The sequence below is a fragment of the Phascolarctos cinereus genome, unplaced genomic scaffold, assembly GCF_003287225.1.
Source record: "Phascolarctos cinereus isolate Bilbo 61053 unplaced genomic scaffold, phaCin_HiC Scaffold_726;HRSCAF=1367, whole genome shotgun sequence".
Lineage (NCBI taxonomy): Eukaryota > Metazoa > Chordata > Mammalia > Diprotodontia > Phascolarctidae > Phascolarctos > Phascolarctos cinereus.
The window spans coordinates 104405168-104424490 of NW_027556098.1; the positions used below are offsets into that span (position 1 = coordinate 104405168).

The following is a 19323-nucleotide window of genomic DNA, read 5'->3' on the forward strand; positions in this document are numbered from 1 at the left end:
TGCCTGGCACACAGTAGGCTCTCTATAAATGCTTATTCCCTTCCCTTCCCCCTCTAAGCCTCACCAGTTCCCCGTCATACATGTTTCTTATTTATTTGCCTGCTAGCATTCCACAGAACCTTTCCCATGAATTGTTCAAAGCTTAATTTTCCTTAACTTCACACATTTTTTTTTTAAGCTGGATGAGATGGGGGAAAATATATGGAAAATTTCCCAAGGCTGCTGAATTCACCATCTTGGGTCATACAGAGACATTGCATGTCAAACACCTTTGATTCTTTAGATGAGAACTGATAAATAAATGCAGCCCGAAGTAGCGGTGAGTTGACTAATGACAATTCGAGGCCATCTGGCTTTAACCGCCTTGTTAGATGTTTTCCCTTTGTGGTCTTTTCTGTTGACGTGCCGTGGTATTTGCTGAGGCACATCTTACCTTGCCTGTGTACTTGCTAAGAGAACCTATTCCCCCCACTCTCCTGCCACCCACAATGTTTTCGCTTAAATTGACATTTCCATTTTTTTTTCTTTTACCCCACAACTGACATCTCCTGGTAGGTTCAGTTTTGCTTATTTATCTGAAAGCTGGTCAGCTCTTTTGACTGACCCAGCTTTGCTTGCTCTGGTCCTCCCCCAGCAGCTGAATGAATTGGTGGCTCCTTCTCCTCTGGCAAGCCCTTCTCCCCACCTCAGGTAAGACTAGACAAGGAGGCTGCTTCATGTGGTGGGAGGGTCTCTGGATTTAAAGTCTGAATACCAGCTCTGTCATTGTCCAACCTGCATGATGTTGGGAGCATCACTTATCTTCCTTGGGTCTTAGTTTCCTCATCTGTAGAATAAGGGGGTTGGATTAGATAACAGCCGCAGTCCCTTTTAGTTCTAGCACTATGATCTTTTGACCTCTTTAGGTCTCTTTTTCCTCATCTGAAAAATCAGAGGATTGGGTCACATGATCTCTAAGATCCTTTCCATCTCCGAATCTCATAATTCCTTATCTTCTTGAGGGTTCCTAAAAGCAGCCAGATGGAGAGCTTTGCTGAAAGATGATAATTAGAGACTAAGGAGCCCAGATAAGGAACTATGGAATACAACAACTCTGTGAAAGAAGACATTTGGTAGTCATCTCTGAGGGGGCTTCTGGGTTTTGGATCAGGGTGGGCACTGAGCAAAATTGTGAAGGATGCCAAGGTCTGCTTACTTTGAGCCAAGCTCCTAAGGAGCTGAGCACAGCATATAAACCATTAAGACTAGGGGTGCTGAGTGAAGAAGGAGTAAGGTGGGACAGGGGAGGGTCTATGGAGACCAAATTTCTCTTGTTCTTGCAAAATTATTTCCTTTTTTTCTTATCTTCCTCAGCATTTCTGAGAGAGGTAATCTGTGGAGACTGAATACCTTAGTGTGAGATTGTTTTCTTCCTGTCCAGACACATACAGGCACAAGGGTGAAAGGAGAGAGGCAGAGTATCACTGGAGAGTAAATCTACTTCACAGTTTTCTAGAAGTAAGCTTGCTTGGGGAAAAAAGGAGTTGCCTTTTATTGATTTAGTTGTAGGAGAAGATAGGGAATAATGATACTCAATTGACTCACCAGCAGTGATTAATCAATGATCTGCTATGTACCTATCTATCTGTGCATCTCTCTCTCTATCTAGCCATCTATGTTAGGGTCCCTTGAATTATGAAGAACTATAATCAGGTCATCAATACTGCAGGTGACTCAGGCTGGTTCCCCAGAATTTTGATCTGATACTGAAATGAAACACTCATAGGCCATTCAACAGTTAACAAAACATGTATTTAGCCTAGCATAGGAAGGATAGTCAACAGGGATATAACACTTAGCTTGGAGAGATGAAGCTTTCCCAAGCCCACCCTCATCTTCATTTAGAGAAACGGATGTGATCAGCAGGGCAGGGCAGGGGGTGGTGACTCACTATGTTCCATCTAGTCTGAAAGACTCTGAATCTGGATGAGCAGGCCATTCTAGGACCGTAGGTGTATAGGAAGCCACTGCCACCAGGAAGTTAGGGTCAACTAAAGAACGGCAATTTGGCTTCAACTTTAGCGCCCAGGCCAATCAAGTCCAAACTACCTGGGGTGTGGAAAAGAGAAAGAGCTTTGATAGATATTGATCCTATTAAACCCCACCTTTTGATGGCAGAGTCTTAACAGTCTAATGAAATATCTTCTAGTATATAAATGGCTTTACAGAGGTTACCACACAGCCCTAATCTCAGAGATGTGAGGAGCCTGGCATAGGCAACACTGGAGGAAAAAATAAGAGGAAAAAACCTGAACTAAAAAATAGCAAAAGCAAAACATTTTATATATATATATATATATATATATATATATATATATATATATATATATATATATGCACACACATATAAATGACCTGTTAAAAACAACCTATTAAAATAAATGTGATAGTCTCTGAAGTAGTAACCAAATGTAGAAAAGACCAAAGACCAGAAATCATACGTTTTACTTCTCCCCTTTGGAAGAACCAAATCTCAGTGATTGGTCTGGTGGTAGGTTACCAAATTTTTGTAGTTCACAGTGATTGAAGGCTATGACAACCAATAGGAGCAGCACCAGTCAGTTAGTTAGCATTTATAAAGTGCCTACTACATACCAGGCATGGTGCTAAATGCTGATGATAAAAGGTAAAAAAGGTAAAAAAAAAAAAAAGACAAACTCCAAATAAAAAGTCTCTTTTCTTAACAGTTCATAGTCTTATTGGGGGAGACAACATGCAAACAACTACATATACAAGCAAAATATATACAGGATAAATTTGGAATAAATTCGGGGGAAGGCATTGTGGTTAAGGAGGATGGGGAGAAGGTTCTTGCCTAGGATGAGACTTCAGCTGAAATCTGAAGGAAGCCAGGAAAGCCAGGAAGTGGAGATGAACAGGGAGAGAGTTCCAGGCATGGGGGAGAGTTAGTGAAAACACTCAGTGTCCAGAGATGGAGTGAGGAACAGCAAGGAGGCCAGAGCTATTGGGTCACAGCACATGTGGATGGGGATAAGGTGTAAGAAAATTGAAAGGTAAGAAAGGGATCAATTACGAAAGGTTTTGAAATCCAAACAGAGGGTTTTATATTTGATCCTGGAAGTAAAAGGAAGCCACTGGAGTTTATTGAATAGGAGGTGGTGGTGATATTCTTCTGTTTTAGGAAGACCAGTTTGACAGCTGAGTATAGGATGCACCAGGAACATCAAAGACACAGCAAAGATGAGGACACTTCTGGAAGTCACTAATTTTTCATAATGGTATAGCATCACATCATGAAATGGCTAAGAGGTCAGTATGCAACTTGCCAAAGGGTCTGAAGAGATACAGAAGCTCTCATTGTACTACTCAGTGCTCCTTGCACCACCAGCCAAAATTTCCTCCTCCTTGAGAACACCTTGTTGGGGGAGGCCAGCAATAACACCTAATTTCTGCCCCTTAGAAGTCTCTGCTAGGAAGTTATCCGACCTCTTCTGCAGGAGTGGCTCTCCTTTGCCTTCATCTAAGGATTTAGGATTGCTACCAAGTTAATTAAGGGATCCCCCTTTTTCCAGGTCAATTCATAATCGTCAATAAGACAGTTTCATCTCTTCCTTGTAATTAGAAAATTAAAACAGGGTACTTCCCAACAATTCTACCCTCATTGTCCTCTTCCCCCCCAAGACCTCTATGGGAAGGAGGAAGGGTCCTTAAGGTCTCCTACACTAGAGGATCTTTTCCCATCTAAATGGCTTTTTCCTGGAAGAAAAGAGACCTGCCCACTAAGGGGTACTTAAGCAATAAAAGCATGTGGACAAAAGGAGCAAGGAATTAGAGAAGCGAGAGATTGCTGGGACCTGATGTCATCAGAAAAGGACTGGGGCCCTGAAGGAAAGGTACAAGGTCTACAAGCAAAGAGAAGAGGGGGTGGAGTGGAAGAGAAGCATTCCAGGCTGGAGATAATAACATCATGGCCTTAGCAATCCTACTACAGTGAGGCAAAGAAGGGGCAAAGCTAGCACTTACCCTAAAAGGTAGCTCTTGGGGCAACTAGATAGCATAGTGGATAAAGCTCTGGCCTTGGAGTCAGGAGGACCTGAGTTCAAATCTGGCCTCAGATACCTGACACTTACTAGCTGTGTGACCTTGAGCACCAAAAAAAAAAAAGTAGCTCTTGGGCAACCTGTCAGTCAACAGGTATTTTAAGCGCCTTCTATGTGTTCCAAGCACTGCCGTACGTGCCGAGGAATTCAAATACAAAGCAAAAACCAATCCCTACTCCCACTACATTCTAATGGGAGAGTGGGACAAGAGGGAGAGATAACAAGTATATATATATATATATATATATATATATATATATATATATATATATATATATATATATAATATATATATATATATATATATATATCATATATATATATATACATATATACACACACATTATATATGTATATGTATACATACGCATATATATATGTATACATATGTATACATATATGTATATTTTGTGGTATAGTCATTTTCAGTCATGACCCCAGTTGGGGTTTTCTTGGCAGAGGTACTGTAGTAGTTCACCATTTCCTTCTCCAGCTCATTTTATAGATGAGGAAACTGAGGTAAACAGGGTTAAGTGACTTGCCCAAGGTCAGCTAATAAGTGTCTGAGGTTGGATTTAAACTCACGAAGAAGAGTCTTCCTGACTCTAGGCCCAGAACTCTATCCACTGCACCACCTAGCTGCCCATATATGTATATGTAGCATAAATACAGAGTGAATAAATGCACACATTTACGAAGTAGTTTAGGAGGGGAACATTAGTAGTTAGGGAGCCTGAGTTGCGTGTTAAAAGATGAGGCCTCAACTTTGACAACCCCTTGATGTTTCCTAAACCTGTAGCCCTTGGAACCTCATCTTATTATGTGCTCCATTGTGTGCCCTGGACCAAGGCTCAGAAATCAGGATCAACCCCGTCGAGAGCAGACACAAAGGAGAGGCTCTCGTCTCCCTGCCTCCTCCCTTCTTCCCTCTCTCCTAGGCCTCCCCCCTCACCCCATTCATAACCTGTTCCTCAACTTAAATAATAAATACCGACTTATGACCCTCAAAAAAAAAAGATGAGGCCTCTAACAGCTAGAGATAAGCAGGGACAACATTCTAGACCAGTGCAAAGGTTGGGAGACATGAGATGGGTCCAAATTGCACAAGATAAGCCATCATATCATTGCTGCTTGCTGCTTCCCTTAAGAGTATATTGTGCTTGAGTCCATGCTGACTCCCCTGGCTTTGGATGAATGAATCAATAAACATTTATTAAGCATCGACTAATATGCCAAACATTATTCTAAATGATGGGGAAATGAAGACAGAAATAAAAGAGTTCCTTTCCATATATGCTCATACAAGCATGTGCAGAATTCTGCTTTACAAAGTGACTAGTACTGTATCTCAGAGAACCAGGAAGTGGAGTTCAAAGAAAAGACATATTGGAGACCATGTATTAGTTACTTATCTAGCAGTGTCTCTGCTTCTTGTTATTTTATTTATTTATTTAGCTTTTTGGTGAGGCAATTTATATTTTTTCAAATAAACTAATTTTCTCCCCTTTCTACCTATTCCTCTCAATATTGAAAAACAAAACAAAACTCTTGTTATAAACATACATAGTCAAGCAAAATAAATTTCTCCTAGGCCATGTCCAAAATTATATCTCATTCAGTCTCTTGAGTTAATCACTTCTCTGTCAGTAAACGAGTAATAGCATCCTTATCAGCCCCTTGGACTTGTGGCTGGTCATTGCAGTATTTTTAAGTCTTTCTGAATTGTTCATCTTTACCATGTTGCTGTTATTGTATCAATTGTTCTCTTGGTTCTGCTCACTTCACTGTATCTGTTTGTACAAATCTTCTCAGGTTTCACTGAAACTGTCCCTTTTGTCATTTCTCACAACACAGTTGTAATTCCCCTACAATCACATTCCATAATTTGTTCAGCTATTCCCCAATCAATGGTCATCCCCTTAGTTTCCAGCTCTCTGCAATTTCTTATTCTAAAGAGCTTGATTCTTGGGGCTGTCACATTGGAAATGAAAGACTTCATGGACCAGGCTGGCAGAAACAGGATATGTCACTCCATTAAAAAAAGAGTAAAGAGGGTTTCTTTTTCCCTACGGCTATTGTTGATTCATGGATGGGTTGACTACTTTTCTAAAAGAGCTATTAACAACAACAAAAAAAGGCTCTGGCTTTTGAACTGAAAGAGGGCAACAGTGTTCATCTTTCTCATGAAAAAGAGATAGCCAAGGATTTCAGATGAATGCAGAATTTGGAAGCAGAGAGATGTTCCACAGTCACATGCCCAGGAGAGCAGTGTCTGGCAGAGACAATATTCCAAGCAGAAGCTACATGTCTTGTGTAAGAGTGTCCAGCAGTACTTCATTCACCAGAGACCAGCAAAGAGCAGGTCAGACTCAGAGGTCTGAGTTGCCTCTTCACACATTTCCCTGGCTACACGTGTTTCTTATATGTGTGCCTTTCCACATTTGTTCTTTGCCAATAACATATTGCCTATGTGCACACCATTCCAAGCATATTTCTTATGGATATCAACTTTTCTCACTAATGGTATATGTATTTGGGCAGCCAGGTAGCACCAGATAGAGCATTGGGCTGCTGGGGAATGCAGAAGACTCAGCTTCCTGAGTTCAAATCTGGCCTCATACACTTACTAGTTTGTGACCTTGAGCAAGTCACTTAACTCTGCTTGCCTTGGTTTCTTCATGTGTAAAATGAGCTACAGAAGGAAATGGCAAACCACTCCAGTACTTTTGCCAAGAAAACCCTACAAGGGGTCAAGATGAGTCAGACACGACTGAAATGACTGAACAACAACAAAATATTTTTCACAAGTTTGTTTGGAAATGTTCAATTGCTATTTTTCTGACTATTATACATGCCTTTCATTAAGTCCCTTTGCTTTGAATTGTGTCCTCTGGATGACTATTAAAGGTAAACACCTCAATAGAGCTCATGAGATAGATTTTTTAAGCATTTGTGGCTGCAGCAACTACCCTGAAGCCTGGAGGAGCCACCTCTAGGGGCATCTGCTCTGTGAACCAGAGGAGTCAGTCACTACATGCTTAAATGCTGGTAGCGTTTGAGGCTGTAGGATTAGTGATCAGAGTGCAGGGCAGTACCTTAGGCTTCAGCTCCATGAGGGCACCAAACTGGTAGAGAGAATGTGCTTTCAAGACAGTTTTTACTGATTGGGATGGTTATGATTATAATCTATAATTCCTTTTTTTTTTTGTGAGGCATTTGGGATTAAGTGACTTGCCCAGAGTTAGGCAGCTAATGAGTGTTATGTGTCTGAGGCTATAACCTATAATTCTAGGAAAGCCATGGTCTTCAGCAGGGCCCTGGAGCATGTCCTCGTGGGTAAATCAGATGGGACCAGATTAGAGGAGGACCTTAAATAGGCACAGGATTTTAGATAATAGGGCATAAAATATAGTGATTTTGAGCAGGAGGAATGATATTATGAAAATGGTGAAGGCCTCATCCTGGCAGCCAATTCAAATACTATAACCTTCTGGTCCAAGCCCAGATACTACCTCTTTCTTCAACGTACCCTCCTTTGCTTCCCCTGAGAGGGAAATAATCCTTCCTACCTTCTTTGTGAGCTCAAATATGACTATTTTTATCTAGAATGCACTTTCAAGACTATACCTAGTATTATGTTTATGCAGAGACATGCTTAGAGAGACAATGTGGGGTAATGGAAAGAGTATTGAGTTTAAAGTCAGAAGACCCATGGTGCCTTAGCTCTGACACTAACTGGGTGAACATGGGCATGTAACCACAGATCTCACAGCCTCAGTTTTTCCATTTATATTCTCTGTAAAATGTAGATAATACTTAAGACATTTACTTCTTGTAACTGTTGTGAGGAACACACTTTATAAACCACAAAGTACTTGGGGTGTATGGTCAGACTGCTTTTTAAAAAGATTTTGCAATTTTCATCTCATAGTATGAAAGTCCTTGTTCCTCTAAAGCCCTGGCAACCTGGAGCTCACATTCAATTTTAGACTATTTTCTGTCACCTCAATGAATATGAGGTGGTTTCTTAAAGTTGCTTCAATTTGGATTTCTTTAATTATTAGTGAGGCTGAACATTTCATAGAATAATCATTTGTGATTTGTGTTTCCTTTTTTGTAAATGGTTCATAATTGTTGACCACTTTTGAATATTATTTTTAAAATTAAATTCTAGGTATTGTTTTCATCACCAATATTGGACATACATATTTTTCCAGTAGCATATTTTTATTTTTCTTTTTATTATTTACTTTTTGTTGTTGTTATACAGAAGAAGGAAAGGGAATAATCATTTATATTGAGCTGACTGTGTGTCAGACACTACGCTAAATGATTTTACAAACATTATTCCATTTGATGCTCAAAAACAACCCTGCAAAGTGGATGCTAATATTACCCCCATTTTACAGATGAGGAAATAGAGGCAAAGAGAAGTTAAATGACTTGCCCAGAGTTATACAGCTAGTGTCTAAGGAAGATTAGAGAAACTTATTTTATTTGTTTAATAGATAAAAAGCTTTTCCCCCTCCAAAGTTGAAATACATATATTATTTTATTATCCTACCTTATCTATGCTTCTTTTCATTTTATATTTTATATTTATTTGTCTATAATCCAGCTGGAATTTCATGTGATATACGAAGTGAAGTTCAGATCTAAGTTTATTTTTCACCCTGTTGAGAGTTTTAACTATATTAACTATATTTAACTAAAAGTTCCCCAAATATTATAATTTTACTTGAAACATTTCATCCTGCTATCCCTATTTTCTTTGCCTCGTGGATTTAAAAAAAAAAGCACCGTACCAACTGATCTTTGATTCTTCAAGGTATTCTTAATTTCCATCACTTCTAATGTTAAATGACACATCTTTTCCCCAGTTTTTGTTTTCTGTCAGCACATCAAAGCTGAGAGGCACTATGGAGTAGAGAAAACAGAGCCAGCCACAAAGTGAAGAAGACCTGGGTCAAGTGCCCTCATAAAGGATGACTTGTGAGGCTCCTAGGTGCCACAGTGGGTAGAATTCTAGGCCTGGAGTCATGAGTAACTGAGTTTAAATCTAGTCTCAGATGCTTCCTAGCTGTGTGACTCCAGGCAAGTCACTTAACCTTTGTTTGCCTCAATTTCCTCAACTGTAAAATGGGAATAATAATCTATGTCCCAGTCTCCAATGAAATAATTTCCTTTCTTTATTTCCTTCCTTCCTTCCTTCCTTCCTTCCTTCCTTCCTTCCTTCCTTCCTTCCTTCCTTCCTTCCTTCCTTCCTTCCTTCCTTCCTTCCTTCCTTCCTTCCTTCCTTCCTTCCTTCTTTCCTTCTTTTCTCCTTTTCTTCCTGGAGGCTCATCACATTGGTTCTGGATTTAGTGTGGAAAACTGATTGTCATAACCTACTGCAGCTCAGAGCTCCTGGGCTCGAGCAATCCATTAGCCTCAGCCTCTCCAGTAGTAAGAACTACAGGTGTGTACTACCACATCCAGGGCAGCAAGGTGGCACAGTGGATAGAGTGCCAGCTTGGAGTCAGGAAGACCCACCTTCATGAATTCAAATCTGGTCTCAGACACTTACTAGTGGTGTTATCCAGGGGCAAGTCATTTAACTTAGTTTCCTCATCTGTAAAATGAGCTGGAGAAGGAAATGGCAAACCACTCCAGTATCTTTGCCAAAAAACCCCCAGATGGGGTCATGAAGGGTTGGACACTACTGAACAACAACTACATCTTTATCAAATATTTTGCTATCCACATATTGATGAAAATATGATACCAACGATTTTCTTGAGAAGACTGTACCTTTACAGCCAGACACTTAATTGAAAGGTACAGAGACTATGAGATCCCAATATGTTTATTTGATTCAATACAGTAGAATTCAACCTTAACAGATATTCTCCAAGGAGTTTTTCATTTATATGTAAGTATGATACAAGATTCCTTGATTAAATACAACTTAATGTAATTCTGACCAAAGACTGTCTAGTTATTGTTATTTAAGGCATAAAACAAGGAGATGCATCCTTCTCAAAGGTATTCGACATTGTCATAAGACATGTCTAGGGTCCAGAGAAGATTCAAATGGAAGAGTTGACGTCCTATGCCCTATAGATGATTTGGGCTCCTCCAAATGCTTCTGTTTGTGAATGATATTGAGCTTGCTGTATTAAGCCCTAGAATGTAAATGACCTTTTCAATACATATTTACTCAAATGAGTTCAGCCTAACAATCAATTTGGTAAAAACTAAATGGATGAAAAATGCTTATTACCCCAGACTATGACACACAACTGACACAGTGGACTTGATTTCAAATCTAACCTCAGATTACTAGCTATGTGACCCTGGGCAAGTCATTTAATTTTGATTGCCTCACGAAATATATAATATGTATATGTATATATATATATATGTGTGTGTGTGTGTGTATACAGATATATGTATATATATATACATGTGTGTGCGTACGCATGCGTATACACACATATTCACACATACATATGTATATGTGTATATATCTATATCTATAATATCCACTGTGCCTCTTAGCTGCCCAAATATCATCCACTCCACTGTAAAATTCCATCTATGTATAACTCATTGTCTATCAAATCAAAGCAGATCTAAGATGTTTGTATATAGATAAATAGACATGTTGGACAAGGAAGTGGGTTAGTCATCTAGTGATAGTGAATGATAACAGATGAACAGTCATAAGGGCTGCACTGATAACCATAAATTGTAAAAAAAAAAACCCAGCAGGAAAACAAGGACAAGAATGGTATTGAATAGCAGTCCCCTAGGTAAGCCAGCAATTTCTGCAGCACAGCAAGGCCCTACCCCAGTGGCTCCACCCCCAGCGCAAGCCACTAGCCAGGCCTTGACCCCTTTGCTGACCATTAGTGAGGCTCCACCCTGGGGCAGGCCAACAGCCAGACCCTGCTCCTGGTGTCCTCCCACAGAGAGGCCTTGTTTCCATAGCAACCCAGGAGCAGGGCTTCACCACTGGAGCAGACCAGCAACGAGGTCCCTGCCCCAGGGACAAACAGCAGAAAGACTTTTCTTAGCAACCTCCAGTGAGACCCTGCCTCTGGGCCAGGCCAAAACAGGAATCCCACACCCTGGGAAGGTCAACAGGGAGCCATACCCCTTAGTACAAGCCAGAAGGTAAGCAAACACTCTAGTGCAAGCAAGCAGCTAGATCCTGAAGCCCAGTGGAAGCCAGAAGCAAGACCCTGAACCCCAGCACAAAAAGCGTGGGCCAGTGCAGGACCAGAGCCCAACTCTCACAAAAGAACACCGAGTCACTAAATACACAGAAAAAAATGAGCAAAAAAAAAAAACCCAAACCTACCACCTTGACTATAGAAAGATACTACAATGACAGAGAGGATCAAGGCACAAACTTAGAAGAGGACAATAGTGTCAAAATGGTTACATGTGAAGCCTCAAAGAAAAATGTAATTTGGTCTCAGACTGAAAAAAAAAAAGAACTCCTGTAAGAGATTAAAAAGGATCTTAAAAAGTAAAAAAGAGAAGTAGAAGAAAATTGGAAAAAGAAATGAGCATTGCAAGAGGATCATAAAAAAGAGTCAACAACATACAAAAAGATATACAAAAATTCACTGAAGAAAATAATTCTTTATAAAATAGAATTGGCCAAATGGAAAAGGAAGTACAAAAGCTCACTGGAGAAAATAATTCCTTAAAAAATTAGAATTGAATAAGTGGAAGTTAATGACTCCATGGGACATCAAGAATCAATAAAATAAAATCCAAAAAGTAAAATAGAAGAAAACATGAAATTTCTCATTGGAAAAACAACTGACCTAGAAAATAGATCCAGGGGAGATAATTTAAGAATTATTAGATGACCTTGAAAGCCATGATTAAAAAAAAGAAAAGAAAAGAAAAGAAAGCCTAGACAACATATTTCAAGAAATTATCAAGGAAAACTGCCCTGACATACTAGAACCAGAGGACAAAATAGAAATTGAAAGAATTCACTGATCACCACCTGAAAGAGATCCCAAAAGAAAACTCCCAGGCACATCATAGCCAAATTCTAGAGGTCACAGATCAAGGAGAAAGTACTGCAAGCAGACAAAAAGAAACCATTCAAATATCATAAAGCTACAATCAGGATTACACAGGATTTGGCAGCTTCCACATTAAACAATTACAGGACTTGGAATATGATATACCAGAAGGCAAAGAAGTTGGGATTACAACCAAGAATCACCTACTCAGAAAAACTGAATCTAATCTTTCAGCTAAAAAAAAATGGACATTTAGTGAAATACAGGATGTTTAAGCATTCCTAATTAAAAGATCAGAGCTGAATAAAAAATCTGACTACCAAATACAAGACTCAAGGGAAATACAAAAAAGAAACAAGAAAGAGAAAACATAAGAAATTCAATAAGGTTAAACTTTATATTTCTATATGGCAAGATAATATTTGTAACTTTTAAGAAATTTATTACTGTGGTGGCAAATAGAAGGAGCAGACATAGACAGAGTGTGTGGATAAAAGGTGAGTTTGCCAGGATGATGCCTTAAAAAACAAAATAAAAGGGTGAGAAAGAAGATGGCATTGGAAGAAGGAGGAGGAGGGAGACAGAATTAGGTAAATTATCCCACATAAAAGAGGCTTGAAAGAACTATTTTAATGGAGGGGAAAATGGCAGGGTGGTAGTGGGCAAAGCTTAAACCTTACTCTCATCAGAATTGGCTCAAAGAGCAAGTAACTTACATACTCAATTGAATACAGAAATCTATCTTACCCTATAAGAAAGTACCTAAGGACTGGGATAATACAAGTGGGGGAGACTGATAAAAGGGAGGACAGATTGGGGGAGGTGGTAATCAGAAATAAAACACTCATAAGTAGGGAAAAGGTGGGAGTAAGAGAGAGAGAGGGGAATAAACAAGGGGGAAATAGCATGGAGGGAAATACACAGCTAGTTATTATAACTATAACTGTGAATGGATGAACTCACCCAGAAAACAGAAGTGGATAGCAGAATGAATTAAAAACCAGAATCCTACAATCTGTTGTTTACAAGAAAAACATTGGAAACAGAGCAAGGTAAAGCTAAGAGGCTGGAGCAGAATCTATTATACTTCAGCTGAAGCAAAGAAAGTAGAGGTAGCAATCATGATCTCAAACAAAGCAAAAGCAAAAATAGATCTAATTAAAAGAGGTAAGGAAGGAAACTATATCTTGCTAAAAGGTACCATAGACAATGAAGTATTATCAATACTAAACATATATGCACCAAATGGTATAACATCTAAAGTTTTGAAGAAGTTGAATGAGTTACAGGAGGAAATAGACAATAAAACTATACTAGTAGGGAATCTCAACTTTCCCCTCTCAGAACTAGATAAATCTAGCAAAAAAAAAACATGAAAGAAGTTAAGGAGGTGAATAAAATTCTGGAAATGTTAGATGTGATAGATCTCTGGAGAAAATTGAATGGGAATAGAAAGGAATATACCTTTTTTCTCAGCAATGTATGGCTCCTACACAAAAACTGATACTGTATTAGGACATAAAAACCTCATAACCAAACGCAGAAAAGCAGAAGTAGTTTATGCATTCTTTTCATATCATAATGCAATAAAAAAATTACATTCAATAATGGGCAATGGAAAGACAGATTAAAAATTAATTGGAAACCAAATAAGCTAATCCTAAAAAATAAGTGGGTCAAAGAACAAATCATAGAAACAATAGATAATTTAATTAAAGAAAATGACAACAATGACAACAATGACAACATACCAAAATCTATGGGATGCAGTCAAAGTTGTACTTAGAGGAAATTTTATATCTCCAATTGTTACATCAATAAAATAAAGAAACAGCAGATCAATGAATTAGTCACGCAATTAAAAAAAAGACTAGAAAAAGAACAAATTAAAACCCCTCAATTAAATACCAAATTGGAAATCCTGAAAATCAAAGGAGAGATTAATAAAATTAAAAGTAAGAAAACCATTGAACTAATAAATCAAACTAGAAGCTGGGTTTTATAAAAAAATCAATAAAATAGACAAACCATTGGTTAATTTGATTTAAAAAAAAGAAAAGAGGAAAACCAAATTACTAGTATTAAAAATCAAAGGAGTGAATTCACCACCAATGAAGAGGAAATTAAGACAATTGTTAGGAGCTATTTTGCCCAATTATATGACAATAAATTCAACAATTTAAGTGAAATAGATTAATATCTACAAAAATATAAATTATCCAGATTAACAGAAGAAATAAAATACTTAAATAACCTAATCTCAGAAAAAGAATTTGAACAAGCCATCAATGAACTTCCTAAGAAATCCCCCTCATCCCCAGAGCCAGATGGATTCACAAGAGAATTCTACCAAACACTTAAAGAACAATTAATCCCATCACTATATAAACTATTTGGAAAAAATAGGCAAATAAGGAGTCCTACCAAATTCCTTTTATGATACAAATATGGTGCTGATACCTAAACCAGGAAGAGCCAAAACAGGGAAAGAAAATTATTTCCCTAATGGATATTGATGCAAAAAATTTAAATAAAATACTGGCCAAGAGATTACAGCAATATTTCACAAGGCTCATACACTATGAACAGGTAGGCCTTACACCAGGAATGCAGGGTTGGTTCATAGAAAAACTATCAGCATAAATGACCATATCAATAACAAAACCAACAGAAACCACACGATTATCTCAATAGATGCAGAAAAAGCCTGTGACAAAATACAACACCTATTCTTATTAAAAACACTAGAGAGCATAGGAATAAATGGAGCCTACCTTAAAATGATAAGTAATGTTTATTTAAAACCATCAACAAGCGTTATCTGTAATGGAGATAAGCTAGAAGCCTCCCCAATACAATCAGGGGTGAAGCAAGGATGCCTATTATCATCTCTATTATTCAATATAGTACTAGAAATGTTAGCTATAGCAATAAGAGAAAAAAAAGAAATGGGAGGAATTAGGATAGACAACGAGGAAACAAAACTATCACTCTATGCAGATGATATGATGTTATACTTAGAGAATCCTAGAAAATCAACTAAAAACTACTTGAAATTATTAACAACTTTAGCAAAGTTGCAGGATATAAGATAACCCATATAAAGCATAGCTTTTCTTTATATGACCAACAAAGTCCAGCAGCAAGAGATACAAAGAGAAATTCCTTTTAAAATAATTGTAAACAATATAAAATACTTGGGAGTCTACCTACCAAGACAAACCCAGAAACTATATGAACACAACTACAAAACACTTTTCACACAAATAAAGTCAGATCTAAACAATTGGAAAAACATTAATTGCTCATGGGTAGGCTGTGCCAATATAATAAAAATGACAATTCTATCTAAATATATCTATTCAGTGTCATACCAAACTCTCAAAAAATTATTTTATAGAATTAGAAAAAAATAATAACAAATTCATCTAGAAGGAAAAAGTTCAAAAATATCAAGGGAATCAATGAAAATAAATGTAAAGGAAAGTGATCTAGCTGTACCAGATCTCAAACTATATTGTAAAGTGGTAATTATCGAAACAATCTGGTACTGGCTAAGAAATAGAATGGTGGATCTGTGGAATAGATTAGGTACAAATTACATTATAATAAATAACCATAGTAATCTGGTACATGATAAACCCAAAGATTCAAGCTTTTGAAAGAAAGACTCATTATCTCACAAAAACTACTGGGAAAACTGGAAAACAATAAGGCAGAAAGGAGGTATAGACCAACATCTCACACCATGTACCAAGATAAGATCAAAATGGGCACATGATTTACACATTAGCAAACTAGGAGAGCATGGAATAGCTTATCTGTCAGATATATGGATAAGGGAAGAATTTATGACCAAACAAGAGATAGAGAGCATTACAAAATATAAAACAGATTATTTTGATTATATAAAATTTAAAAGTTTTTGCACAAACAAAATCAATGCAACTAAAATTACAAAGAAAGCAAAAAATTGGGGGAAAATTTTTGCAACAAGTATCTCTGATAAAGGCTTCATTTCTCAAATATAAAAATACATGTCATTCCCCAATTGACAAATGGTCAAAGCAAATAAACAGACAGTTTTCAAAGAAATCAAGGTTATCTACAGTCATGAAAAAATGCTCTAAATCACTATTGATTAAAACAATTTAAAACAAATAAAAACCACTTCACACCTATCAGATTGATTAATATGACGAAAAAAAAAGAAATGATAAATGTTGGAGGGGAATACTGGGACTGCACTGTTGGTGGAGTTGTGAACTGATCTAATCATTCTGGAAAGCAATTTGGAACTATGCCCAAAAAGCTATAAAACTGTGCTTACCCTTTGATCCAGCAATACCACTGTTAGGACTATATCCCAAAGACATTTAAAAAAGGGGGAAAGGACCTATTTGTACAAAAATATTTATAGCAGCTTTTTTTGTGGTGGCTAAGAATTGGAAATCAAAGGGATGCCCATCAATTGGGGAATGGCTAAACAAGCTGTGGTATATGATTGTAATGGAGTAGTGTTGTGCTATAAGAAATGATAAGCAGGATGATTTCAGAAAAACCTGGAAAGACTTACATGAACTGATGCAAAGTGAAGTGAACAGAACCAGGAAAATGTACACAGTAATAGCAATATTGTTCAATGAAGAACTGTGAATGACTTAGGTATTCTCAGCAATACAATAATCCAAACAATCCTAAAGGACTAATGATGAAGCATGCTATCTGCCTCCAGAGAAAGAACTGACATTGTTTGAATATGGACTGAAGCATGCTATTTTTCACTTCATCTTTTTCATTCTTTTTCTTTTATTTGAGTTTTGTACAAAATGACTAATATGAAAATGTTTTACATGATTGCACATGTATAATCTACATATGATTGCTCACCATCTCAAGGATGGGGGAGATAAGGGAGGGAGGGGGAGGATTAGGAACTCAAAATTTTTAAAAATGTTAAAAAATGTTTTAACATGTAATTGGAGGGAAATATATATATATATATATATATATATATACACATTATATATATATATATATATATATATATATATATATATATATATATATATATATATAAAATGACATTGAATGAGATGGCATAGTTGGGTTTGTACAAATGGAGGGAACCAACATCAATTTCATCACAAAGCTATTGGAATATTAGTGTCTATTCTATTTGTTTCTGCTTTTAACATCTCTCTTTTTATAACTTCTTTGGGCCTATTACTTTATTCCTTTTCTGGGGTTTTTAAGTTCAGATAGTTCATTTAATTTTGCTTTTTTTCTTTTATCAGTGTTAGCATTTGATGCTATAAACTTACTTCTAATAACGTTCAGCTTTGGTACATCCCATAGGTCTTGATATGTGGTATTATTGTTATTATTAAATACTCATTTATCTTTTTCCTGGTATTTCTACAGTCTAATATTTAATAGGTTTTTTAAATTTCCATGCAACTTTGTAACTGTTACTTAAGCTGTTTATTTTTAAATTTTATTGCATTATGATAAGAAATACAGCATGTATAATTTTTGCCTTTTTCAATTTATCAAAGATCTAGGTCATAAGAGGTAGAAGCTTGGTGGCACAGTGGTTAGTTTGTTGGGCCTTGAGTCAGGACGACCTGAGTTCAAATCTGGTTTCTGACACTTACTACCTCTGTGACTCTAGGCAAATCACTTAACCCTGTTTGCCTCAGTTTCCTTACCTGTAAAATGAGCTGGAGAAGGAAATGGAAAACCACTCTAGTATCTTTGCTGAGAAGGCTCAAATGGGGTCACAAAGAGTCAGACGTGACTGAAATGACCGCACAACAACAAGAAGAACTAGGCCATAACATAAGGGGTCATGCAAGGATTCTAAATTTAGAAGAGACCTTAGAGACTGTATAATCTAACCCCATTATTTTACAGATGAGGAAACTGAGGCAGAGGTAGACTAAAAGATTTTCTTAAGGTTACTCACAAAATAAGCAGCAGAGCCAGGATTCAAACCCAGTCTTTTGACTCCAGATATACTGCTCTTGTAACTATAGCACTGGGCTATGAACTAAGAACATAACCACATTTTGTTAGAGTTCAACATATACTCAATAAGCATGTGTATTCCCTGCTTCTACCATTTAATTATCTCCATATGCCTGTTATTTCTAGCTTTCTTAACACTTAATAAGCCTGTCAGATTTTCCATTTCCTTAGTGTCAATCTTTTTACTACATTGTCATTCTGACAGTTGACTGTTGAAGTCCCCTACTATTATTATATCTTTGTAGAGTTCTTCTTCTATTACTGTTAACCTTTCTTTTATGAATTTAACTGTTGAATTGTTTGGAGCATATAAGTTAAAAATTGTTATATATTCATTATTTATTCTTCCTTTCACTACTGTATAATACCCTTGTCTGTCTCTCTTTTGATGTCTGGGTAGAATTCAACCTTAGGTGTTATCATTACTGTCACTCCTGCTTTTTTTAAATTGCTGCAAATCATGCAATACCATAGTCTCTAAAGAATTAAAGTTGAGGGTTACCTAGAGGGCAATGGAGAGATGCATGATGGGAACAAGCAAGCTGCAATACATTGCTAATGAAAAATTAAACAGGAGGAGTAGGGTGAAGGGTGCTGTCAAACAGAGATGAATGCCTCCCAGAGGTCGGCCAGTCATGTGGTAAGAGCCACAGACAGCTGATGCATAGGCCAAGGGCTCCATTGTTTTGCACACTATATCAAGGATTCTAGAGGAAGGGCTCTAGCATGTGAAACCCCAGTGGAGGGATACAAATAAGAGTAGCACTGGATGGGAAGGAGTGGATGGATTGCAGGGGTAGGGAGCCTGAAGCCTGGAGGCCACATGTGGTCTTCCAGGTCCTCAAGTGCAGCCCTTTGAATCCAAACTTCACAGAACAAATCCCTTTAATAAAAGGATTTGTTCTGCAAAACTTGGAATCAGTCAAAAGGCTGCCCCCAAGGACCTAGAAGGCCACATGTGGTGTTGAGTCTGCAAGATCCCCACCCCTGGAGTATGGTATGTACTTTTGGAAGGAGTATCCCCTTCTCTAAGATCCCAGATCAAAACACAGAAGCAACTGTATAATAATCTGGACCAAGCTCTTAACTTTAGTCAGTCTGTCTTTTTGCATTAAACTTATTTTTAGAGCCAGCATATTATTTAAAAAAATAAATAATTTGAA

At 37.4% G+C, this 19323-nt stretch overlaps 1 protein-coding gene across 2 annotated transcripts in view; it reads left to right on the forward strand.

Moving 5' to 3' along the window:
* Positions 1–451: 451 nt before the first annotated feature.
* TIGIT (T cell immunoreceptor with Ig and ITIM domains) overlaps positions 452–19323 on the forward strand; it is a 42351-nt gene continuing 23479 nt past the window's right edge. The window contains exon 1 of one of the 2 annotated variants that reach the window (XM_021007192.2): positions 452–690. In XM_021007192.2, the coding sequence (XP_020862851.1) occupies positions 642–690 (49 nt within the window). In that variant the 5' untranslated portion in view covers positions 452–641. The remainder of the gene's footprint in view (positions 691–19323) is intronic. The other variant, XM_021007193.2, reaches the window with a different exon arrangement.